Raw genomic sequence first — 27,316 nt, forward strand, 5'->3', positions numbered from 1 at the left:
GTTTATTAATAAATGTATATTTTTTTACAAAAATTTCGTTTCACGCAATGATATTATTACAGAACTCGTAGTTAAAATATTGCTTTTTTTATAGATAAAATTGTCCACTAGGGTCTATTCTGTACTGTAATAGAATAAATTGGGTTGCAACAGTTAGCGTTCATGGCAGATCTATTTCTTTTTTTTTATTTGCATAGATTTATTAGACAGTCAAACGAAGGTTCAGTTGCACGGTAAATATTCAGAATATTCAAAATACTCTAAAGAATATTCTGCACAATATATTATGCCTGTATTTCCAAATACTGGTTTTTATTTGGATTTTGTTTTGTTTAAAATAATGAGATTTTCAGTTATTACTCAGGTAAGAATTTGCCAAGGGGCAAGTAAAAACTTTGACTTCATACCCGGTTTCCTAAACTCTTTCAGTTTGATCTTTTAAGTTGCATATATGTATTTTGTTTGAGTAATTCCACACAAAGATCAGACAGGAATTTGCAACTTGTGCTAATATAACGAAAAAGATTTGGTAGGTTTTTTTTTGTCTTGGGTATAATGAACCCTAAAATTTTTTGATCATTTTCTGTTTTTAGATCTACAGCCATTCATGATTTCGGTTTTGACCTATTCGTATCAAGGAAAACAAATACTAAAGTTGTTCCTCTTTTGAAAATAGCGCTTATCTTTTGTATTTACTAGCAAATTTAAATTTAAGTTTTTATCATTTTAAAACCGATATAAATAATTAAGTAAAGTACTTTGAATCTATAGATAGTTCCAAAATATTAAAAATTGTGCTTATTAGTAAATATATGTTTTTACAAAATTTCCATTTCACGCTATGATATTATCACAAAACGCATAGTGAAAATATTACCTTTTTATAGATAAAATTGTCCACTAGGGTCTATTCTGTACTGTAATAGAATAAATTGGATTGCACCAGTTAGCATTCTCGGTAGATCTATCTTCTTTTTTCATTTCCGTAGATTTATTAGACAGTTAAACGAAGGCTCAGTGTTGTACGGTGAATATTCAGAATACTGTATAGCATATTCTGCAACATATATTCTGCCTATATTTCCATGTATAGGTTTTTATTTGTCATACTTTTCTTTTTTGTGCTTAATTTTGGCCGTAGGGGTTGTCAGCGGAGTGAAATTTTCCACAGGGAAAATTCCTAGAGGATAATCAGCTAATTACCATTAAGCGAAATGCAAACTGATGAGTCAGTATAGTGACTAGATTCTTGAGATGAGACAAGCCACCCATCTGAAGTTTTAGGCAAAAAAAAATGCATAAATATAGAAAAGGGGGCCAAAACAACTCTAACAGTGCTCTGTCATTTGGTTATTCTAGTGTTTACACGCAAATGCTAAAGAGGTAAAGAATACGGTATTAGACTTTACAGTCCCTACCGGCGGTACTGATCTCTGTTTCTTGGCCCTTCAGCCAGGAAGTGCCATGAGGGGTAGGGGGCCAACCATCCTGTGCTTTCGCACACCCTTCCTGTTTACCTTCCCCATATTTCTCCAGGTACTCATTTAGAGCTGGGTCGACTCTGGCTGAGCTTACGGAGTCACGGCACCGACCACCGTCCCTAAAAAAAATAATTAAGTACACTAGGATACGAACCATCGCCCTCTCAGACAAAGGATCCTCGATCCAGCGCTACAATGGACTCGGCCAGGACGGCTATTACACGCTAATGCCTACACGCTTAATATTATTCCAGTGCTTACACGTTAAATAGAAACCAAAAGCTCATATCTGGTTAATGTCACGTACAACAGGTTCCATTCAGCAATCAGAAATACTTGGATTTTTACTTTTTGAATTATAAATTATTGTGCGCTGTTGTGTACTAGACTTTTTTTACTTTTTATTTGGTTTCTTTGATACCAAACAGGACTTACGGGATGTCCGGTCAAGACATTAGCCACTTTTCTCGACTTCACTGGGTTTTGAATTTTTTGGTGACTTAAAAGGAATACAATGTATATGAATGATTTAAATTTATGCAATGAATTTGAAACAGTGTAGGTAATCTAATTGGCAATATACTTTGGTGGATTACCAAATGGTAATCTTGCTTGGTAATCTAGTCGGTAATTTAACCATGAAGTTGACCAAGCGCTGGTAATCTACTTGGTAATTTAATGGTAATAGACTTTGGTAGCTTACCAAATGGTAATCTATCTTGGTAGTCTAGTCGGTAATTTACCGATGAAGTTGACTAAGCATTGGTAACCTGCTTAAACAAAGATAACTATGATATCTACGATACCCAATCCAGTTCACTGAACTTTAAATAATGACTGCAAAAGTGATTAAAGCAATTTTATATTAAACAAAGAAAAGATTTAAAAACACAAAACAGTTTTTTTGAGAATAGACTATTCAAACTGCACCGAAATTCCGCGCAACAGACAAAGTTGACTAAAGTGAAAAAAGAAACTAATAACTACTTGATGAAATAATTCTTTCTTCACCTAGTGTTATATTTTCATAAGATTCAAAACATTCAATAACTACATCACTGTAAAAAGGTGGTTCAGATCCTAACAAAGTATGTGTTCAAATGGTTGCATAAATCCGACAAATTATTTTGCTATTTACATCAAAATAGGACACATACTTAGAACAATCTTCCTCTCACTTTACAACAATACAAAATTGACTGCGATAATCAAAACAGGGATTTAAAGAAGATCCGCATATACACTTTTAATGACTTCTAATTAAGATTACGAAATTCCGTTGCCGACATAAAAACGAATGAGAAGTTCAATATTAAGTTGCGTTCACACATGGTGCCAATCGGTTTGCAGAAGACTTTGACTCGTTTCCATAGCATGAGAAATGTGTTCCTGAACACTGTGAGATAACCACAGGCGTTGCCACTTATTATAGCTTGCTTTGCATAGATGTAGTGGGTCGCCACGTCTTAGACCTTGATCGGTCTCTCCATATTTATCCAGATAAGGGGGTGGCATGTAACAGCCTAAAAAAACATACAGAATTAAATTCTGAAATAGTAAAGCCATGATTTCAGACGCTATATCTAGGAAGGATGATATTCGGTTGAAGAACCCTAAGAAAGCTACTTACCACATGACGGTACGGGTAGTAATAAAATTATAATTATAGCACTGCTATCTAAAAAAGTATGAATTTGTGCATTTTTGTCCCCCCCCCCCCTTGGTTTAAAAAAATTATGCTTAAAAGATTGACTCTGATTGGTCAATAGCATGTTTTATGCTTGAAAGTGGAACAGCACACAGCTCGAGTAATTAAAAATAACATACATAACTGGTGCTAGATAAGTAGTACGCATATTCAGGGCCGGATAAAGGGCAATTGGAGCGATTAGGGTCAAATCGGGCCCCGCATTTGAAAGGGCCCCCTGTTATCATCAAAATGAACAAAAAAGATTTTAAAATTTTAAGGAAACTGTTTTTGATGGTTATAGGCTTCACCCCCCCCCCCGAAGGAAAATGCCTTCCCCGTGGAAAATACCTCCGGAAAATACCCTCCCCCCCCAATCGTGGAAAATAAGGTTTTTTGTGAGTTTTTTTTAAGTTTAAGTGCTAAGGTTTAAGTTTTTTTTTTAAGTGCTAAGGAACAGGACAAAGAAGAATTTACACATCAAAAGTATCTTAAAAACTTAAAAAACGCAAAGCCATTTTTGTTGAAAAGAGTTCTATATGAACTTCTGCAACTTTTGGCAGTAGCAGGCGCAAAATGAGAAAAAAATTGAAGAAAAAAGAAATTTAGGCGAATAATCATCAAAATTAAGCTAAAACGTATGGCACCAAAACGTTTAAGAAGGTTTAGCTTTCCTTTGAAAGGTTAGTTGGCTTTGGGAACCAACATATTCGTTGGCTTTGGGAACCAACATATTCTTATAGTTTAAGTTTTTACGGACGAAAAAGTTGTCCAATTTTACGAGTTTATTTTTCTTATCTTCCAAATGTAAAACTACCACAAATCACCATTAATAAATAAATGAAACCCAAAACTAACAGACATCACAATAGATAGCCTAGTCAAACTCAAAACGATCAAAATTAAAAAGAGTAGGACTGACAACACCCACGTCTTCTCAAAACCAGAACATAATTTGCACTTAAGTATTAAAAAAAAAAAAAAAAAAAAAAAAAAAAAAAAAAAAAAAAAAAAAACTGTGTATTGTCGGTATTGTGGTAGTTTTACATTTGGAAGAAACATATCCCGATATTTATTCATTATAGTCTTAATACTTTTTATTTATTTAAGTCAAAACAGTGAAATCATTTAAAGTCTATTTTGTTTTCATTAAAGTGCAAACTATGTTCAGGTGTGGAGAAGTTGTGGGGGTTGTCAATCCTACCTTTGTTAATTTTTGCTCGTTTGAGTTTGAATCGATAATTTATTGTAATTTCTGTTCGTTTTGGGTTTAATTAATTTATTAATGGTGATTTGTGGTAGTTTTACGCTTGGAAAATTATTGGAATTTATTTTTACTTATTTTTGGCTTAATGAAGCTCTTTACTATTCTTTGACGAACTTGTTTTGCAGAGAAAATTTTTAAATTAATTTCTGTTCATTTTTTATTGATAGTTTTTTTTTTTACAGAAAAATATTTAATTTTTTATTTTTTATTTTTTAGACTCCATAGTTTTTACTTTGAAGATTATTTGACTTTATTTCTGCTCATTTTTAGTTTAATCATGCTCTTTACTTTTCTTTGAAAAACTTGTTCCGTATGTTTCCCATTAACAAATACTATCTGTAAGTAATTAAATGAAAAAAGCAAGTTTCAACTGAAAGTAAGGAGCAATATCGAACCTAAAACGAAAAAAAATTATTACGCATATGAAGGTTGCCTCCTCCTCCTGACCTCGCTCTTAACCTTTTTTTATAAACAAAACCTATTTTTCTAATTAAACAGCCATTGTGTTTCAGGAATCGTTCTTAAAGAATTAGGACAAAAAGTCAAAACTTTAGCGTAAATAGCAAGGTTTTGTGGAAGGACAACTCCTTTCGTATGCTTAGTAATTTCTGTTCGTTTTAAAATTTCTGCTCGTTTTTACCGAGAAATCCAGCTTACTTTCCATGAAAAATTCCGGTACTTGTGTATTATACGCCACTCACTCAAGTTTACGATGGGTAGTACTTGAGAAAAAAACGGATTCTTCGTTACTTTAGACACAAATTTGGGCTATATATATATATGCACATTAGGAGAGGGGTACATTTATTTTGCATATTATAAAGTAAGAATTGCTTTCTGACTTCGAACTGTCCAAACACTTTAACCACTCCCCCCCCCCACGTTACGTGCAAATATTTAGCCCAAATTATATATTTCCCATCTATTCTGTCACTTATTTTTGTCTTGTCTCACACTAAGATGAAAGAAACCAACGAAGAAATCGGCTTGTTCTCGAGTTTTACACAGCTTAAACTTGAATGAGCGGCGTATAATACACAATCACCAAAATTCCTTCCTCCTACAGATAATAAAAAAACAATACTTAAATAAAATTCCCAAATTTGGAAAGTCTTATTTTCTACAGTGGGAGGGGGGGGGGTATTTTCCGAAGGGGGGTAAACGCCGACCACCTTTTATGACGATAAGGGGTAAATTCAAAGTTATTTATATAATTAAAAACATATTTGTTTTAAGTTTGTATTGCTCCATGAGATTTATTCATGTATTAATTATTGGAAAATTTCAACAAGTTTTCAGAAAATTTTATCTTCTATTGGTAACGATGTGTAGTTGTAGAGTTGTAAAGTCTTTAAATCGAGTAATTGCAAACAGCATAGATAACTGGTGCTATAGTTGCGCACGACTCTGATTTTATGGGCAAGTGTAACTATCACGTGGCCCGGACATTAGTCTTCCAGGAGTTGTGGGATTGACTCTTACGGTTTTTTACATTATTTTCACAGCAAATTCACGTAATGAATGTCAACTATCAAACTGTAACTAGTAGTGAATCGACAATCTTTCTGCTAGGATAAGAACTAACAAAGATGGACATATCCATTATCCCTCGGTGGACATATTGACTTGTCCATAACTCCCTAAAAGTTAAAATCCAGATCATTTGTTTGAAAAAAAGTTACAGTTTTGGCAACTCTACATGGGAGAAAGAACCTTGGGAGAAAGAAAGGTCTTTCTACCGAGATGAAAGATCCAGTCCATATTCTTATTAATCCCAAAATCCTAATTATTCAATGAAACGTCCTATTTCTCCAGCCCTGTATACACTAGCTATTTACATTTGAACTAGTTACTGGTTCCACTTACCACTACCCAGGGCCGTGTTACCAGGGGTGGAGGAGGTGGGGAGGGGGGGGGGTGTTCATCGGGTTTGAAACTTCTTTCCATCCATCCCAAATATTTCTCAGACTCGTTAATTAATCGAGAAAATGCAAATAAAACCCCAGGCCTCTCCCAACTAGACATTCTTTTGATATCCCCCAAAATAAAAATTCTTCTGGTAACCCACCCCCTTCAAAAAAAATCTTTTATTAAACCCTCCATTCCCGAACAAAAATTCTTGATACGGTCGTGCCACTACCTCTCATCCCCCTCGTCCGTGATACTGTCCCACCCCCTGCGTTCCATTTCGAAAATCTTTGATCAGTTATCAGATTCCGTGTTGCATGCTTTTCACTATTCATACGCCTGATTTATTTTCAAGGACAAAACACATTATGGCACAAGGACTTTCTTGTGAAAAAAAGAAAAAAACACACCTTTGGACTGACCAGCCAACAGCATTATCTTGCATTCTCTTACTCTAAGGAATATTCCAACACCAGCTCCGCAATAATGGGCGTGATTTGTGCAGGCCCCAACAGAAACTCCCTGTAATTCCACTTGACAGCAATAGCTCTGGAAGGAAGCAAGAATTTAGTGTTCTAGTTTTTTTCGTTTTTCTTTTCTTTCAAACTGCCAAATTAAAATAAGAATAGCACATAGCTGGATGCCAGACAAATTTTAGGACAAATATATACTCTAGATATCAACTCACTCGTCTAAATAAATTATAAGACCAAACTGGCTGCATATAGCGTACTAAAGGTATGGTAAAGGATATGGCATTAGACTTTACAGTCCCTACCGGCGGTGCTGATCTCCGTTTCTTGGCCCTTCAGCCAGGAAGTGCAATGGGGGGTTGGGGGTCAACCATCCTGTGCTTTCGCACACCCTACCTGTTCAACTTCCCCAGATTCCTCCAGGTACTCATTTAGATATAACGTACTATGTACAGAGAAAATAAGGAAAACTTGACAAAAACCACATGAGAATTTCGATTCTGCGCAAGCCCTCCACGATTTAAAAGCACAATTCATTTAGTACTGTTGATGAATGAACCTCAGTATCCACACTAAACGAGTTACCACAATCTTTTAGGGAAGTAATAAAAAAAAAATGGATACACAAAACGCCAGTTTAAACAAAAATACCGAGGTATTTTTATGAGCATTACTGATGATAATTTAATAAAAGAGACCCAGGAAACGTCCGTTCTCATTGTAAAAAAGATCAATTGGTCGTCTTAACATCAATCAAAACAATAGGAAAGGTTGCGTTAGTAGCGATGGAAAGAAATAATGCACAATTTGATTTTCGAACGGTGTTTTCATTTCTGTATTGTCTTGAGTTACTTTTTTGCTTTCATTAAGACTACTTCCAAAGATTTTTTTTTCTTTTATGGCATATACCAGGACTCGGAATGATTCCTGCTTCTTAGGAAAGGGACTTGATGACCTGTCAAGGGACTTTTAGGGTGAGAAAAGGGACCACTAAGGACCAAAGTGGGAAAAGATTTTGATTGCCATTCAAGGTCAAAACATTCCTTTGCTCATGAATCAGAAACCAATGGCCAAGTCAGCCTAAAAATTATAATATTCACGAGCCTCGGAAGAAACTCATTTTCCCTGGAGATGGACAGTTATCTTTATTTGTCCATTTTCTTTTTGTTCAAACTGTCTGTTATGTTTACTTAAAACAAAAATAGAAAAGCAACTTCGAGACTAGTAGCAAGCAAAAACAAACCATAAAACTTCGACTTGCAAGCTAACTCATCCACTTCTTCTACTTCTTTGAGAGACTGATAAACTTGCTCATCAGGTTCAGCTTCCTCTTTTGTATGTCCTTTTCCGCCCGCTTCAACTTTTTCATTTGCTTCGTTTTTTTTTTCGTCCTCTCACGCATGCCACTCTCTAGTAGGGAATTGACCAAGACGATGTCCACAGAATCACTTGAACCCACCACTCTCCGTAAGCGATCAGTGGCTTCTTTCAAGAAGGCAACAGCAATTGCTCGTGTTTGTTTGTCAGACCGCCCGCTTTTCTCACAATGATTCCTTAAGTCTATCTAGTCTATCCTTAAGACTATCAAACAGACTTCGTCGGCGTGTTCAGGCAAATGGAAGCCATTTTGAATTTTTTTTTTTAAAGTTTGTAGTTCATTATATCAGCCTCACTCATATTCACGAGCCTCAGTAGAAACTCATTTTCCCTGGAGATGGACAGTTGTCTTTGTTTATCCATTTTCTTTTTGTTCAAACTTTCTGTTATAGAAAAGAAAAGAAAATAGAAAAGCAACTTCGAGACTAGTAACAAGCAAGCTATAATGGAAGAATACCTTGCTAGAACCTCAAACAGATTGACTCTAGTTCGGGATTGTGGAGTGACATAAGAGGTGTAGTATAAGTGGGAGATGGTAATGTCGGCAATGAAGGGGAGAAATTAATGCCAGATTTTTCTTCTCACTCGATTGGACTATCTGTCTTGGCTTTTTCTCCAATTAGCCACGACTTGATGCCCACAACTATTCCATTTTAATTAAAATGATATAAACCCAAGACACAAGCAAAGATAGTGTCCTGTGGTGGCGCAGTGGATTTGACCTTAGCTTGGTAATACGGGACCCAGAGATCGAATCACGCTGCAGGAATGCACTGCAGGGCCGACGCAGGGACCTTAGTAGTCAAGAAGCGTCGTTAATTCTTAAAAAAAAAGAAAAAGAAAAAAAAAGGAAAGACAGCTGAATTTTTTTTGAGCCCATATGCCTTAGTTTATAATTGCAAGTTCACTTGTATAACATTCGAGGCAGATAGGAGGCCCTTGTAGGCTTTGGGTTGAACTCTTATTCCCCTTGGCAATTTCAGTCTAACTTGGTCTTCAACTAACATTAAATTAACTTTTTTATTAGTCTAGCAAATGTTTAAGTTTACAAACTGAATCAATTGCCTTGGCCTGATTGACGCTCATTGTAGAATGGCCCATATTTGGCTTCAGATGCTTGTTTGCCTCTGATTCTAGGCGAAATTATTGGTCTCATGTTTCAATTATTGGTCTCATGAAAATTTTCAATTATAATTGACATTTTCCATTAATGGAAGAAACGAGCGTGAATACCTTGCTAGAATCTCCAACAGATTGACTGTAGTTCGGCATTGTGGACTGACATGAGAAGTGTAGCATAAGTGGGAGATGGTAACGTCGGCAATGAAGGGGGGGGGGGGGAATTAATGCCAGGTTTTTCTTCTCACTCAATTGGACTATCTGTCTTGGATATTTCTACAATTAGCCATGGCTTGATGTCCACAACTATTCCATTTAAATTCAAATTTGGCCGACAAATACACAATTTTTTTTAACCAAACCAGTAGTTCAATTTTTTTAGTTAAATATATATATATAATATATATATATATATATATATATATATATATATATATATAAATATATATATAAATATATATATATATATATATATATATATGTATATATATATATATATATATGATATATATAAAATATATATATATATATATATATATATATATATATATATATATATATATATATATATATATATATATATATATATATATATATATATATGGCACTTTGAAAGAGATGAGGATTTGTTAAATGTTTTCCAAGGAAATTATTAACAGATTTTTTTGAGTACCTGTCCGACCGACAGTATATTAAACAGTAAGCTGTACGAAAAATGTGGTTCTATCCTACTTTCTAGGTTGAGATGGATGGAACACGTTCTGCCGATAAAAGACGATAAATTCCTAAAGATCGTTGGAAGCTCTGAATAGATTGGAAAGGAGGAGGATCGTGCGCAGCTGTGTTTGCCTCAAGCTTCTTGATGCTACAGTGAGTTGTTAGTAGTAGTAGTAGTACATATATACCTTTGCGAGACATTTGCTTTGTTTTTCATTTATATACTAGCTAAAAATCATCTTGTGGTTGTGTCTTTTTTTTTCTTTTTTTTTCGTCTATCACTTTTCTAGGAGGAAGAAATTCTATCGCTACAAAAATTAAGATAGGGGGCAGAGAGCGAGCGAGCAGAAGATAGGAAAACAGAGACACTATTATAATAAAAGAAAATTATAATAATATCATAATAAAGTGTATAAAGAAACATAAATTTTCCATGTGTATTATTGATCCAGTAATTACAATCAGTTTTGAAAATAAGAGGATTTGAACTGATCCCCTTCAGATAAAGATTAGAAAAAAAACACTAATGAAATTTGAGCTCACACATTCTAATTATCAGTTAAGTGCCTTAACAACTATATTATCTTGCCATTAAACAATAATACGACATATGATCCAAGTAAAGACTTACTTGACTTAAGGCTCCTGCCGCATGGGGTGCGGCGTAGAGAGCTTCGCAACTTGACTTCTCCAGGCGGACCGGTCTGCTGCTAAATGAGGCGCCTCGTCGACAGCAATGTTGGCCATCACCAAGAATTTGTCGAGGCTGTCTTTCCACCTTGTCCGAGGTCTGCCCCTCGGGCGAGACCAGCCATGGGCTTTTGGGTCGAAGTCGTACACTATTCGGGCTGGCGTTGATGTCGGCATTCGTAGGAGGTGTCCGAACCATCTGAGAGACCTCTGCGCTATCTGGACGGAGAATGGCACCTGGGAGGTGAGAGTAAGCAACCTTGCGTTGCTTACAAAATCATCCCACCGGAATCCCTCGATCCGGCGAAGCTGTTTCGTCTGACAGACGTCTATCATTTTAAGGATGGTTGATTTGAGGGGCCAGGTTTCCGCCGCGTAGAGCAGGACGGAGCTTACGGATGCGTTATAGATTCGCATTTTCGTACGCCTTGAGATGTGCGGCATTCTCCATAGACTGTTGAGTCTACCGACGATGGAAGAGGCTTTCGATATTCGGCTGCATACCTCTTCGTCTACGGAGCCATCATTGGACAGCACAGAGCCGAGGTAAGTGAAGTTTTTAACGACTTCAACAAGTGTTCCGCAGACAGTTATGGTATCAGGGTGCGAGACTGGACCTGGGGGTTCAATTGCCATAATCTTAGTTTTGAGCCAGTTGATTTTCAGCCCCACTTTTGCTGCCTCTTCCTTCAGGACTTCCAGAGCGTCGGTCAGCTGGTCGATTGAGTCGACAACGAGAGCAAGATCGTCTGCGAAGTCCGCATCCGTCAGAATGCGATCTCCAAACTGCAGACCAAAGGGCAGGCGATTTGTAGTTCTTGTCATCACATAGTCTATCACACAATTGAACAATTCCGGGGCGGCGGCGCACCCTTGGCGAACGCCAGTTTTGATATTGAATGTCGTGCTCCGTTTTCCGTTGACTTGGACGCAACTCTCGGTCTCTTCGTACAGCTTTTCAAAAAGCTTGCAGTATTTATCAGGTAGACCCGTCGATCTAAGTATTAGCCAAACAGAGTTGCGATCGACGGAGTCAAAAGCAGCTTTGAAGTCTACGAAGGCCACGTATGCGTTCCTCCTGAATTCTCTAGTTTTCTGAATTAACTGGCGCATAGTGAAGATTTGTTCGACAGTGGACCTCCCTGGCATAAATCCGGCCTGCTGAACTCTCCTTTTTCTTCGGAGGATACTCGTGCATCTGTCTAGCAGGGTCATGGCAAAGAGCTTTCCAGGGACTGAGAGAAGGGTTATACCTCTGTAATTAGAGCAGATACTCTTGCTCCCCTTTCTCTTCCAAAGGGGCAGGATTATGCCAAGTCGCCAGTCCTTCGGGACCCATTCTGTGCGCCACACCACGGAAAACAGCATTTGCAGCCAAAGTAACATCGCCGGTCCAGCATACTTCAGGAGCTCAGCGGATACTCCGCATACGCCTGCCGCTTTGTTATTCTTTAGACGTTTCAAAGCAGAGTGGATTTCTGCTGTCGTGAAGGAAGTCTCTGGTTCATTTGACGGCACTTCCTGAGTGCTGGCAGCTAGGCGTGCGAGTTCCTGGTCAGTCTGTGCTACAGCATCGGCATTGAGGAGACTTGAGAAGTGGTCTTTCCATCGACTGACCTGAGCGGCCTCGTCACTAAGTGGCTGGCCGTCCGCAGAGACAACAGATGCAACTGAGGGGGCTTTGTCGCTTGTGAGGTCACGGAGGTGCTTGTAGAGGCTCCCGACGTCCCCTTTCATGGCTGCGCCCTCCAGCTCGTTTGCCTTCCTTTCCACAAACAGTTTCTTGTCTCGCTGTATCAGCTTGTTGCGGACACCATTGAGGCGCCTGTAGGTCGGCATGTCGCCCAGAAGCCTTGCCTTGCGTCTCTGCTCAATGACGTCAAGCGTATCGAACTGAACCCACGCTTTCTTAGCACGCTTCGCCCTTCCAATGTTTGCGGTCGCTGACTCCAGGACATTCTTCTTAAACGAGATCCATGCGTCCTCAGAACTTTCAAATGGCAGGAGTGCGTTGAAGCGGTTCGAGACATCAATGGCATACTTGGACCGTATCTCTTGATCGGAGAGACGAGAGACATCAATCTTGGTCGGTCTAGGTTGCGAGCGCTGGGCTTGGAGCCTCAGTCGCATATTAGCTACAACGAGGCGATGGTCAGTGTTACCAATCTCGGCTGACCTGTACGTCCTGCAGTTACTAATCGAGGATCTCCATCTCTGTGAGACAATGATATAGTCGATCATTTTTTTGGTACGGCCGTCGTTGCTGTACCATGTGTATTTGTGGATATCCTTCCTTGCGAACAGCGTGTTCGTAATGACAAGGTTATGCATGCTGCACAGTTGAAGGAGCCTTAGCCCATTGTCATTTAGAGTAAAGAGTAAAGAGGGCCAAATATATTACAAAAACAGATTTGACTCAAAATACTCTTACTAAAATTATTATTATTTTATTTTAATTATTTCTTTATTAATATTTGATCCATTCACACTGCTTTTCAACCATTCAATATAAAATACTGCTACTAACAGCCCACCTCAGCACCAGGCCGCTTGAGGTCAATCCAGCAGCAAACACCCCTCCTTCTTCCTAATCTACTCAACGCTTTCCTTTTTACACCCTTCCAAGGAGTTCCCAGTTCTTCCTAGCCCATCCAGGGACGGCCTGCATTTCGTTTGACCCTAGATGGATGGCCAAAAAGAAAACTTTAGACAATCTGTCATCCTTCATCCGTAGAACGTGTCTTGTCTATCTCAACCTTTCTCTCATTAAAAATAGACTCCTGAAATGGGGTTTTAAAACATTTGACACCAAGTAGCACAAAAGGGACGGAAAAACTGAATATTTCGGCGACAGACTAATCCTTATATTTTGGCCAATGGTCATCCTAAGCAGTAGGTACCAAAAGAAGAAAGGGAAAATAAATCAATAGACCTATAGTTTTGAACATTGCATTACTTAAAATTTTCCTTTTTATATCTTTATTACGAAACTATCTCTTTTCTCATCTATATCTTATAGCTATATGAAACTACGATAGCTTGTTAAAAAAGAAGAAAATAACAGGTTATGTTTTATCTTAGTTACTTGATTTCTTATTTTCTTTTTATTTCTTTATTATTTTCTAATTTCTTTTTCTTTTTTTTATTTCTTTTTATTTTTATACTTTTAATATTTTTATTATGTCTTTATTTGCATTATAATTATTTATTTATTTTGTTTCTTATTTTATTTCTCTGAATTATAAATTCTTATTTTATTTCAGTATATTAGACGAAGGTTGAATTGTCATGCATTATTTTATAAATTAACATGTTTTTCTCCTTACTTTAACTCACGAATTGAACTAAATACTTTTAAAGGGACGATATCAGACACCATAGAAAATTTTTGAAATATAAGATGGTGAATGGCGTGCCTTCCAACCAGAAATTCTTATTGCAAACGGAAGTTAATGTTACCTGAGAGCAGAGCATTGCTCCACAAAGGAGACACCTCGTAGGAGTTCTTGACTCGTCACCATCAGAATTGGGGCAAGTAAATTGGGCAACTTCATTTATAAGCTCTGAATAATCATGGGGCAATTCGATTAGCGTTCTTCCACGAAGTGGATACTTTAGCGTGCACTCTGAAGTAGGTCGTCTTGCCAAGCATCTATAAAAGTTCATTCATTCTTACTAATAAGTAAAATAAAATTAATGCTACTTATAAGAAGTTCCTTCAGTTTTTTCATGTTTCCCTCTTTCTTTTTTAGTTTTCTATATATTTTATAGTCATACACAGCATACAGTATTACATAGAATGTAGTTGATAATAAATCAACTGAGCAAAATTTTCAAGCTTCGCTTCAGCTTTTTTTATGCTAATTATTTTCTTTGTATGCTTGTTTATTTTTATTGTTTTTTGTTTCTTCGATAGATTAAGGTCGAATGTACCTTAAAAGTGATTAATAAACTTTAAAAAAACCTTTATTCATTAAAATTCATAAAAAACTTTTAAAAAACCTTATTAAACCTTTCTCCTTCTTAAAACAAAGCGTAAAACTTTTTCTTTTTGCTTTTTTTTTATACTGACGTTAATATCTTGCACATCTTTAGATCCCAGTATTCAAAATGAATAAATTTGAAATCAAATGAAATTCAGCCTACTTCTAAGAAGTTCCTCCAATTTTTTAGTTTCCTTTTTTTTCATTTTAGAATTTACCTATATTATATAATTGTATATATTAAAAAGTAAATGAACTGATCGTTAGAAAACGTACCACACTTTTTTTCTTCTTTTTATCATATGTAGAATTTTCAACCTGTATCAGAACAACAAACGCAATTAAAACTGAAAGCTCAAGCAAACTATAAATGCAAACTTAAAATGAGTAAAGCTCTTAGTCCAACTGGAGCTCATTTAATACAGACAATTTAGACGGACAAGCAATGTAGATAACTCACCTTTGAGCATAAGAAAAGAACCATTCTTTTTGTACAATTTCTTCGATAGATTCAAGTCCAATGTATCTTAAAAGTGATTGTATACTGTCTCCTCCATAGTCTTTCATCTCAGGGGGCGCAGCCACTTCGCAAAAGAAGTGACCAAACAATGCAACACACCGCAAGAAAGGTTTGCTAGAAGATAGCAAAGAATCAGAGATCAAACTTAAAATCCAATTGACTATATCCATTGTTCATTTCAGTACTTTTTTATCTACATATCAAGATTCATAGCTTTACCAATTTTATCAAGAAAAGACTAGTCTTGGCATATATATATATATATATATATATATATATATATATATATATATATATATATATATATATATATATATATATATATATATATATATATATATATATATATATATATATATATATATATATATATATATATATATATATATATATATATATATATATATATATATATATATATATATATATATATATATATATATATATATATATATATATATATATATATATATATATATATATATATATATGTACTGTCCGTCTATCCGTTAGACTATCTTCTATAAAAAAAAAAGGAAAAAAACTAATAAGATAGAAAAAAAACTATAAAAAAAAAGAAAAAAAAAGAAGAAAAACTAACCAAAAAAGGAGAAAAAGAAAGAAAAACTAAAAAAAGGAAAAAACCTAAAAAATAAAGAAGAAAAAAAAATTACAAAAAAGAAGAAAAAACTAAAAAAGAAAAATAAAAAAGGCAAAAAACTAAAAAAAGAAAAACTAAATAAAAAAATAAAAAAAGGAAAAAACTAAAAAAAGAAAAACTAAAAAAACTAAAATAAAAAAAAAATATAGAAAAAACTGAAAAAAAACCTAAAAAAAAGAAAAAAAAGGACAACTGGTCTGTACTAAAAAAAAAGCTGAAAGCGACAATGCTGTCAAAATGTTAGAACAGAATGTCAGAACAGTTAGAATGCTAGAATTTGGACTTGCTTTAATAATCAAATATCTTTGAAAAAGCTGCAATATGAAAAGACAGCATATTGTCTGCGGTTAGAATACAAGGGACAATAATAATAATAATAATAATTTATTGTTGACCCGCTACAAAAAATCAAAGCGGAGTATCAATAAAAGAAACAAAACAAACACTACACAAAACAGAAAAAACAAGAAACTAAAGCAAACGAGTAAGGCCTCTGTGGGCGGGCAGATACTTATAAGTAGACTGGGGTATTTTGCCAGCAAGCTCTGTGAGCTTCGACCCAATATCCGGGAAACTATAAATAGATATGAGGCTCCTATTCCTATACCATGGAGGTAGATACAATAGAAAACGGGAAAAACGAAAATAATAAGAACGAATTGAACTTGTATATTTTTTATGAAAAATAGGGTAAATACCAGAAAGAAACAAAACCGAATGATCTGTAAAAAACCGAGTATAATTTAGCAAGAGACTTTCTATTGTATCTACCTCGGTTAGCAACAATTTTAGAGTAACTTAATTGGATTTTCTTCTTGCAATCAGCAACAGTGAGAGTCCGTAAGGATTTTAGAGTTTTACTAACGTTAATTCCCAGCCACCGAAATGAAGAAACCGACGGGATAGAAAAAGATCCACAGATTAGAGGAGTAGTGATATTGCTATTAAATGAAAGATATTCACACTTTGAAAGATTAAGAGAAAGTCCAATCGCATGAAGTTTAGATGCTACTGTTAAAACAGACAAAGAGAGCCCTTTTTTAGTCCTACTAATCAAAAGAATATCATCCGCATAGGCAAGATAAGAAATATTTACAGAATTGAGGATGCAAGTAGGTGGGATAGAGGAAAGGACAGATGATATACAAAGTTTGAAAATAGAGGGGGAGAGGACAGCACCTTGCCGGACCACACGTCGTGTTGGAATTTTACTATCTGAAACCCTCATATCCGTTTTAATCCACAAAAAGGAATTTGAATACCAATATCTAAGAAGAAAAATTACCGATATGTTGATACCGTGACTAAAAAGGGAAAAGATAGCTTGGGAATGCGTAACAGTGTCAAAGGCTTTGGAGAGATCCAAAGCACATAAATGTAACTCGAATCCCTTTTTAGTAGCCTCAGTAAGAACATGAGCCAAAACTCGATGAGCCTGCTGGCAACCTACCCCAGCTGAAAACCCAATCTGATTTTCACCAAAATATGCCGAAGAATTAACTGATGGCAGGAGAAGATACTCAAACATTTTGCTTATATTGCAGGAAACCGTTATAGGCCTGTAAGATGCACACTCAGTCGGAATCTTTCCTCTTTTCAGGATTGAAGTAACTGTTCCACACAAAAAACTTTCAGGCACAACCGAGGTACATAAACACATTTGAAACAGAAGTTGTAAATGTTGGACTAGAGCTGGACAATCAACATTTAGGTGTTTGACACTTATATCATCACAATCAATAGAGCTAGACTTAAGCTTCTTTATAGCTTGTGCCACCGAAACTAAATTAACTGGGAGGATCTGGTTCTGGCGGAGTGATATGGGAAGCGCAGAAATAAGAAACCTCATAAAAGTAGCATGAACAAAATGGTTTATAGTGTTGAAAATCTGGTCGTAATATTTGCACCAAGCAGCAGGACTAATTGGGCTACGTGTTGACGAAGAGTCATCGATTTTATTTGAATTTACCACATTTTTCCAATCGAAATTACTTGACGGGAATTTGCAAATTTTAGATTTTGCAAACCGTAAATACTTTTTATACTCCAATTTAGTTTTCTGTTTAAGCTGAAATACTACACCGCTACGTGGTCGTTCGCAAGAAACCCAAATACGTAGCCAAAATTTGGCTTTATTTTTCACTGATTTTAGACCCGGATCCCAAGACCATTCAGGCTTCCGCGTATTAAATTTAACACGTTCTTCGGGAACAGCCACCCTCTCAGCTTCCTTCATGCATGATGTAATATCAAAATAATAATTATTCGGAAAATTCTTATCATTTACAAATTTAGATCCAACCTGAAGTAGCTGAAAAGGAACTTTTATCCTAGACAAAAAAAAGCTGTAAGGGTAGAAATATCAAGAGCCCAATTAGCCTTATTCCAATTTTGCCTGGTAAACCAATTACGATTCCCACGTCTATTAGAACTATCTTGCGACAGAGAAATACAAAGCATGAAGGAAATTGGTAGGTGGTCTATATCGCTTTCTATTTCATGTACAGAAACAGTCGAAACAGATAAATTGGGAGAGCAAAGAACATGATCGATATTAGTAAGGCTCCCAGAATGATGGATGTAAGAAAACAAACGATTCTTATCCACTAGCTTAAACTCAGATAAAGAATCGAAAACCATATTAGACCGAATATTTGAATTCAGTAAATCAGCATTAAAATCCCCGGCGACAACAAATTGATAACCGAGAGATGACGCGGATTCTGTACTTTTTTCAAAACACTACAGGTCTTGGTAAACTTATTCAGTGATTGAACCGACTTACGATCACACGGAAAGTACACGTTAATAAGTATTAAATCGGCAATTCGCACAGCCAAGAGGTTTTCGTCACTATGGAACAGCACAGGCGTCGTGGATGAAAAGGAGCTACGTCTCAGTATACAGGCGAGGCCTCCGGAAGGTCTACCAAACGTAGATCTTGCAGCACTCACAAAAGTAATATGGTTTGCACTCCGTTTCAACAAGTTGGTATTATCTGAAGATAAAAGATGCTCTTGAAGACAAACGATGTCATAGTTGCTCGAAAGTTCGTCAATGATGTGCTCTTTTTGACGTGTTCCATTTATATTGTACGAAATAACCGAGAATTTTTGTGACATCATTTTTACACAGCGGTTGCAATACGAAACTTGAGCACTGGACATAATAGACTATATGAAGTGTGAGAATCGCCGCAGTTTGCACATTTAGGTCTATTTGTACAGGGCGCATCTTTCGAAAAAATGTGATTTTCGGCGCAGCGCGCACATTTTTCCACCTGACTGGTACAATCGTTGATAAAGTGATCAGGAGACCTGCACTTAAAGCAACATCGCGGTACACTTACGAAATCATAAATTCTGAAAATCTCGTAACCTATTTTTACTCCATTCTTCATAGCGTCACGTTTTGCAAACGAATCTGAAAAGTCTAGCTTGATAGTTTGGGACAAACCAATTCGGTTTGCATCAACAACTCCTGAGTGCTTTTTGAATTCGGAAGCATTAAATGACAGCGGGATTCCTTTTATTATTCCAAGGTAACGTTTCTGCAGAATCTTCGTGCCAATACCCGAGACAACAGACTTCACAGACTCACAGAAATCAGAAGCTACCGATTTTTCAATGTTTACGAACATTTTATCTCCCACCGGCCGAATACTAGCGACCGAATCATGACCACTTAATTGATCGATAAAGTCTTTACGGCTTGTCGGATCTCTAATAGATGGTGGCAATTTAGAGACAACAATAGTAGAGTGGTTATCGGCAGGTTTCGAGGCTCCAGGCTGTGGTAATGGCGGGAAATGGTTGGAAAACACATTAAACTGATTAGAAATAGTCTTTAGCTGGATACGCAGCTTGTTTACTCCCGAAAAGAGAGCAGAATAAGCTGTAGCTGATATCAATGGGACTTCACTAGGGTTTAATATACAAAATACCGGGATGTCGAAATTTGGACTTGCTTTAATAATCAAATATCTTTGAAAAAGCTTCAATATGAAAAGACAGCATATTGTCTGCGGTTAGAATACAAGGGACAATGAGAATCCATATATATAAGCCTGCCGCGTACAGAGTGCTGGAGCAAAAGCTGCTGGACTAAGCTATATATCTTGTACATAGCTATACAAGAGACAAAGACTTCATTTATTCTATATTTTATCAGCTGTAGGTCATTTCCAATAGCTTTATCATGGTTTAACGGTGGTGTATCGGTGGTATATTCGAGATTTTGGCAAGTGGCAGGAGGTTGTTTGGCAAGTGGCAGGAGATTGTTTGGGAAGTGGCAGGAGGTTGTTTGGCAAGTGGCAGGAGGTTGTTTGGGAAGTGGAAGGAGAGTTGCCATGACACTTTTCTGCATTTACGCAATTATATATTATTTGTATCCAGCTATTTATAGATGATAGGTGACTGATTTTTTTTTCTTTTGATAAGTAGGAAACATGCCACTAGTCTTGCCAATCGTAAGTTTACCAGCTCTACGGGAGATTAGGTCATGCAGAAAAAAGAAATCTCCCAATACCATATTGATTCAAAAGAAGAGGAATGTTATACGTTAAATTAAGTTATTAAATAACGTATTTAAGGAAAGATGGTGGTAACCAACAGAATGGTATCTTGTGGCGTCTACCACAGTCTGGCTATCCAAAAAACATTTCTAATTTCATCGCAGTTCACACTTCAGAGATTCACTGTTGCATCAATAAAGAAAATATATACCATCATAAACTCAAAAACAATTTTCGCAATATCTTTAATTTATGCTCACTAAGGAGGGTGAATTAGCACTAACAAAGAGACTTTTTCCTTAAAATTAGTTGCGGTGAACAGCCAATATTAAAAGAAAGTCAACCTTAATCAAATCCTTTTCAAAGATCTATTTTAAGCGAAAGCAAGGTATAGCGGCCACATTTTAAGATTTTGATAATATGTAAAATTTGTGATTTAATTCTAATTTGGACTAGCTTACTACTATTTAAAAATACTTATTACCATTGTAAATTACTATCTATTACAATTGAAATTTCTAATATAAGATTTCACCTGTATTCCTTAAAACTTTAATTGAAACTGACATTTTCTTTTGCTTTATGGTTTGATGGTATGATCTTTGCATTTTTTTTTTCTTAGAATTACTTTTTCTTATCGTTGACGCTGGAAGGTTTTGCTTGCCTCCTTAAAGGTGAAAGAAAAAATTCTTTGGGAGGCTAACAAGTCTTAGTCTAGTTGATAAAACACTTGAAAGCTATAATAAACGCATATTTTCAATTGAATCTTCTTTGACTACTCTAGGGTCGTCACTGAAAGACCTTGAGAGCTCTTTCAGGCCTATCCAGTCTAACCTGGCAAGATTAAATGACCGTTTTGAACAGCAGGATTTGAGCAACCAATTTTTGTCTTTGGGGTGAAAGAAGATGCCCCCATTGAAAACACTGAAAGTCAGTCCATGTCACTATGTGCTGGGAAATTTCCTGGCATACCAATTACCCAGTCTGATGTTGTATCAGCCAAAAGAATTGGCAAACCATCTGCCAAACCCAGACCCATAGTTGTAGAATTTTGTAATTTACGAATTCGCCAACTGCTTCTCAGACAAAAGAAGGATTTGAAAGGATCTGGGACACTATTTTCTGAGATGCTTACAAAACCACGCTTACAGCTTCTTTCATATGCCAAGTCAACGCTTGGTTTACGTAATGTTTGGTCCAGTAAAGGTGATATCCTGTATAAAACTCAGTCTGGAAGAGTAGTTAAGTTCAGTGATCAGGATGAAATTGATTTGTGTGCTGCAAATGCAGAGAATTAAAGTGACGGATTTTAGTTAACTTTGCTATAATGTGTTGAATTGTTTCTGTATGAATTTATTTTATGTTCTTACATTTTTCCTCTTTCACTCTTCACTGTCTTTACATAATTTTGACTTGTGCTATATTATGTTTTGGGCAATACCTTGGATGATATGTCCCTTCCCACTAATATTGCTCTATGTTTGTTTGTGATTCTACCACCTTCATGTAGCTTGCTTTCTGTTATACTCTTGTCATGTCAGCATACTTATAGCTCACATAATTTTAACTGGTTACACATTATATTCTGTGCCACTCCTTTAATTAATATGTGCCTTTCCACTGATTTTTGTTTATGTTTGTTTGTGATCCTATCACCATCATGCTGCATGGCTTCTAGAATGTTCTTGTTATGTCTGCACACTTGCAGCTCATGGAATTTTGACTGGTCCCATATTATATTTTGGGCCAATATTATGATTAATATATGCCATCCCACTGAATTTTTTATTTTTGTTTTTGACCCTCTCACCTTCATGTAGGCCAATTTCTATCATATTTTTGTCATGTCAGCATAATTGCAGCTCTTATAATCTTGACTGCCTCCACATTATACTATTGGCCAATACTTTGATAAATAAATGCCATCCCACTATTATTTCCTTATTTATGTTTGTGATCATATCACCTTCATTTTGCCTTAATTCTACCATATCTTTGTTTTGTGTGTTCACATGCAGATCAAATAATTTTGATTGCTCATATCTATTTTGGTCTTATACTTTGAACATTGTGTGTCATACCATTGGTATTTATTTATATTTGTTTGTGTTCCTATCATCTTCATGTATACTATTTTCTATCACACCTTTGTCATGTCAGCACACTTACAGCTCACATAAATTTTATTGGTCCCATATTGTAAATTTAGCCTATTCTTCAACTATTATGAGCCATCATACTAATGTCTCTTTATTTTTGTTTGAGATCCTATTGCCTTTATGTAGCCTGATTTCTGTCATTGGTTGTCACGCCTGCACACTTGCAGCTCATCTATTTCTGACTGGTGTAACATTATTTGACCCTTTACTTTGGTTACCATCCCACTGATATTTCTTTATCTTTGTTTATGATTCCATCACCTTCAAGTGTACTATGAATATTGAGTCATTTGTGAAGGTACTGTATGTCTCTGTTATGTGAGATAAATATGGGTGATTTCTCTTTCCTTTTGAATTCTTCTATTCTTAATTCAGTTATATTTGATCAACCAAGTAGTGCTGGTAAACAAGAGGCACACACTCTTGACCCTCTCCTTGAATCTATGGTTAGTTCTAGCTGTAATTATCACACCACCATTGATTATTGCGATAACATTATGCCCTCACTCTCTTCAAACATTTGCTTTAATGTATTTTGTTTGAATGTGCGTGGGATAAGAAATAAGTGGGACAGTCTTAAATCGTATCTGTGGTCTGATAATTCTTGCCCTTTTGATGTCATAGGCTTGACGGAAACATGGTTATCTGACAGTGATAATTTTACAGCTTATGATATGAATGGTTATATTGCTATTCATGTCCCTAAAATGGTAACAAAGTGTTCTGGGGGTATTTCTTTGTTCATAAAATCTAGTATTGCATTTTGTAGAAGATCCGACCTTGAATCCTTGTTTACATCGGTGGTGTCTAATAGTAGGACAGTTTATTCTCTTGTTATTGATCTGAAAAGCCAGTTTGCATGTGATACTGTTTGTTTGTTTTATAAGCCCCCTCCTCTTCCAACACATCTCTTCTGTGATTTGCTTGATCAGCTTTCTGGTGTGGGGACTTTCTCTAAAAAACAGATTTGTGTTTTGGGAGACTTTAATTGTAATATGTTAAATGTTGGATCAAATGATGAATGTGACCATCTTTTTGATGTATTTTCTTCTTCTGGGCTACTTCCTTTATTTTTTTTCCTTCTCGTGTTGACCCTTCAAGAAATTCTGCCACTTTAATAGATAATATTTTTCACTTCTCATTCTACTAATTTGAAGTTCTCTTCTGGTCTTGTTTTCACTGATCTTTCTGATCACTTCCCTATTATCTATCACTATCTGTGCCTAAAACAGAGATTACTGTGGATGAGAAAGGCGAGTCTTCTTTTAGAACTTTTACAGATAAAGAAATTTTTAATTTAATACATAGTCTTCAGAGTAATGATTGGTCTAGTGTTCTTGAAGCTAATGATGCTGATTGTGCAACTAGATTATTTTTGTGTCGTATGGGAACTCTGTTGGATAAGCATTTTCCTCTTAGAAAGAGGCCAAGGAATTTTACACCTAAATGCCCATGGATGTCTAGAGGTCTGATCAATGCAACCCATATGAAGGCGTCTTTGTTCAAGGCTGCAAGTAAAAGTAGGACACAGGAAGATCTTCTGAAGTATAAACATTACAAAAATGTGCTCACTTCTTCAGTTCGTTTAGCAAAAAAGCTGTATTTTTTGCGTCGAATTAATGAGTGTAAAGGGAATTTGCGCAAGGTTTGGACTGTAATTAATGAAGCTCTCTCCCGCAAGAAACTCAAACAATCTTCCCCATCTCTTTATAGGAAAGCTGATGGATCTGTTGTGGACAAAAAATCCTTAGCCAGTGCCTTCAATTCGTATTTCACCACACTTCCCTCAGTTCTCATTCCACCCCCGAGTAGAGTAAGTTGTTTTCCTGTGACAGAGAAGTCTTTTTTCCTTTCCCCATGTAGTACTACTGAGATTTCTAGTATTATTTCTCAACTTCCAAGCAGTTGTTCAGTTGATAGTTTTGGTTTGAGTAATAATGTCCTTAAAAAAAATCAGTCAGTTTGTTTCTCATCCCATCTCACACATAACTAACCCCTCTCTTTCTTCTGGAATTTTCCCTCATTTATTTAAAGTTGCTACTGCTGTACCTTTGCATAAACAAGGTGATTCTTCTCTAATTTCAAATTACAGTCCTATTTCTCTTCTTCCCGTTATCTCATAGGTTGTTGAAAAAGTAGTGTATCGTCGACCCTCTTCATTTGTATTTAGTACTAATTCGACTGCTGGAAATTCTCTCATCACTAACCATCAGTATGGTTTTCGTCCCAAATTCTCTACCTTACATGCACTTTCTGATGCAACTGAGTTTGTGCGTGTTAATCTGGACAAGGGCTTGTGTGTTTTGGGTCTATTTCTCGACTTTTCAAATACCTTTGATATGGTTGACCACAATGTTCTTCTGTCTAAATTATCTTCATTTGGAGTGCATGGAGTCCCACTAGAATGTTTAAGGTCCTACCTCTCAGAGAGATCTCAGTATGTTTTGGTAAACCGTACTTCTTCCTCTACTTTGCCTGTGTTGAAAGGTGTCCCACAAGGCTCTGTGCTTGGACCAATTTTGTTTCTAATTTACATTAATGATCTTGTTGATGGTCTTCATCCCAATGTTCACCCTGTTCTTTTTGCTGATGACAGTAACTTTTTCATTGCTGCAGTGGACCTGCCATCTGCCACTTCTATAGCTCAAGGTCTTCTTGATAAAGTAAAGGATTGGTGCTGGTCAAATGGTATGGCTCTAAACAGCCGAAAGAGTGCCATTGTCAACTTCAGGACCCCTTACCGTATGCGAGACGTACAGGAGCCAATCACCCTGACTTTTGGGAACGATTTTATACCACAAGCTACTATGGTGAAATTTCTTGGTGTGTATCTTGACTGTTTTCTTTCTTTTAAACCGCATATAACTCACGCCCGTTCCTTAATCCTCCGCCAGTCTTCAATGTTGCACCGGATTAACTCATTTCTTCCTCCTGATATTATGGTTTCTCTTTATTATGCTTTTATTTATCCTTACCTTTCTTATTGCTGCTCTGTCTGGGGTAATACTAATAAATCTCTTCTCTGCTTACTTCAAAGGGCAGTGAAGGCCACTTTTCTTCTCCCTCGGCTTTACCCTTCCTCTGATCTTTATAATGATACTGGAATATATTATATTATACTGGATAAAATAGGTAAAAGTACCCTTTATTTTGCGCATTCTGCTTTTCTAGGTACTCTCCCACCGCCCCTACAGCAGTTTTTCTCACGGACAGGCTCAGGTAGGTACTTTTCTTCTTGACGTCATTCTTCTCGACGATTTATTTTACCAAAACGATCTTCTACAGCAGCCCAGAGGTCTCCAGTATATCAATCAATTCTATTATGGAACTCCATCCCTTCGGATGTCCCTCTTTTTCTTTCTGCAAAGGAATTATTTCGTCGGATCTTTCCAATTCAATAATTTTTCTCTCTCTTTATTAATCCTTTCCTAATTTGTATGTCTCTTCTCTTCCTTTAAAATCGTTTTCAGCTATATGTTAAATTTCCTTCTAAATCTTCTATCTGTTAAATATCCTATCTATTCAATATCTTTGTCTTGTTCCAGTTTTTTTTTTTTTATTATATTTTATAATAGTGTTTTAATCTTGTTCTCTGTGGTCCATTACAAGCAAAGCTTCTTGGGCCTAGTGACCACTTTACTTTTCTAATAGTTTTTTCTTTTAGTATCAATAAATTGATTGATTGATTGAACAACTTCGCTAAAAATCCTGATTGCTATTAAATAAAAAAAAAACAAGTTTTTTTAACTGAAAGTAAGGAGCGACATTAAAACTTAAAACGCACAGAAATTACTTCGTATATGAAAGAGGCTGCTTCCTCATCAACGCCCCGCTCTTTACGCTAAAGTTTGACTCTTTCTCTCAATTCCTCTTTTTAAAACAGTAAAAAAATTTAGCGTAAAGAGCGGGGCGTTGATGAGGAAGCAGCCTCTTTCATATACGAAGTAATTTCTGTGCGTTTTAAGTTTTAATGTCGCTCCTTACTTTCAGTTAAAAAAACTTGTTTTTTTTAATTTAATTTCTGAACGTTTTTGAATCAATGCATGTTTTGATTTTGGCTCTCTGCAGAGGAATAATCAAAACAAAATTTGTATATATTTTTTTTTTTTTTTTTTGGCTCAATGGCTTTCTCATAATTTTGATCGAATAATTTTGAGAAAAAAAGAGCGGAGGATGAAGCCTAGTTGCCCCCCGATTTTTTGGTTAATTAAAAAGGCAACTAGAACTTTTAATTTTTTACGAATCTTTTTATTGGTAAAAGATTTACGTAACTTATAAATTAGCTTACGTAAAGAACTTTTGTATTCTCATGTTTTTATTACATATATGAGGGGATTCGCCCCATCGTCAGTACCTCGCTCTTTACACTAAAGCTTAAATTTTATCCCAATTCATTAAGAATGACCCCCTGAATCACAAAAGCCGTAGAATAAGTAGTTGAAATTACTGAAAATACTTTAGCGTAAAGAGCGAGGTATTAGAAGGAGGTGAGCCCCTCATATGGGTAATAATTTCTGTTTGTTTTAAGTTTTATTGCTGTTCCTTACTTTCAGCTGAAAAAGCTTTTTCACTTTTATTTTTTAATTGTTTTTTTTTTAAATAATGCTAGTAAATCCTGCTCTCCCTCCATGGAAATTTTCTTCTCCCATTACAAATTCTCGAAGGAAAGTTCCCCCAGCATATCCCCCTCTTCTCAACCCCTCCCCGAAACCAAAAAAATCCTCCTGAGAACGCCTGTATACTTCCCAATAACCATTACTA

The 27,316-nt window shown here is 36.0% G+C and overlaps 1 protein-coding gene across 2 annotated transcripts in view; it reads right to left on the minus strand.

Annotated features, from left to right (window-relative positions):
- Positions 1–2,327: 2,327 nt before the first annotated feature.
- The window catches only part of LOC136030852 (E3 ubiquitin-protein ligase UBR2-like), a 151,719-nt gene continuing 126,730 nt past the window's right edge, over positions 2,328–27,316 (minus strand). The window contains exons 26-29 of one of the 2 annotated variants that reach the window (XM_065709903.1): positions 15,163–15,336; positions 14,179–14,371; positions 6,754–6,892; positions 2,328–3,004 (exon numbers count right to left, since the gene is read on the minus strand). In XM_065709903.1, the coding sequence (XP_065565975.1) occupies positions 2,805–3,004; positions 6,754–6,892; positions 14,179–14,371; positions 15,163–15,336 (706 nt within the window). In that variant the 3' untranslated portion in view covers positions 2,328–2,804. The remainder of the gene's footprint in view (positions 3,005–6,753; positions 6,893–14,178; positions 14,372–15,162; positions 15,337–27,316) is intronic. The other variant, XM_065709902.1, reaches the window with a different exon arrangement.

Source organism: Artemia franciscana, chromosome 9, assembly GCF_032884065.1.
Source record: "Artemia franciscana chromosome 9, ASM3288406v1, whole genome shotgun sequence".
Taxonomy (NCBI): Eukaryota; Metazoa; Arthropoda; class Branchiopoda; order Anostraca; family Artemiidae; genus Artemia; species Artemia franciscana.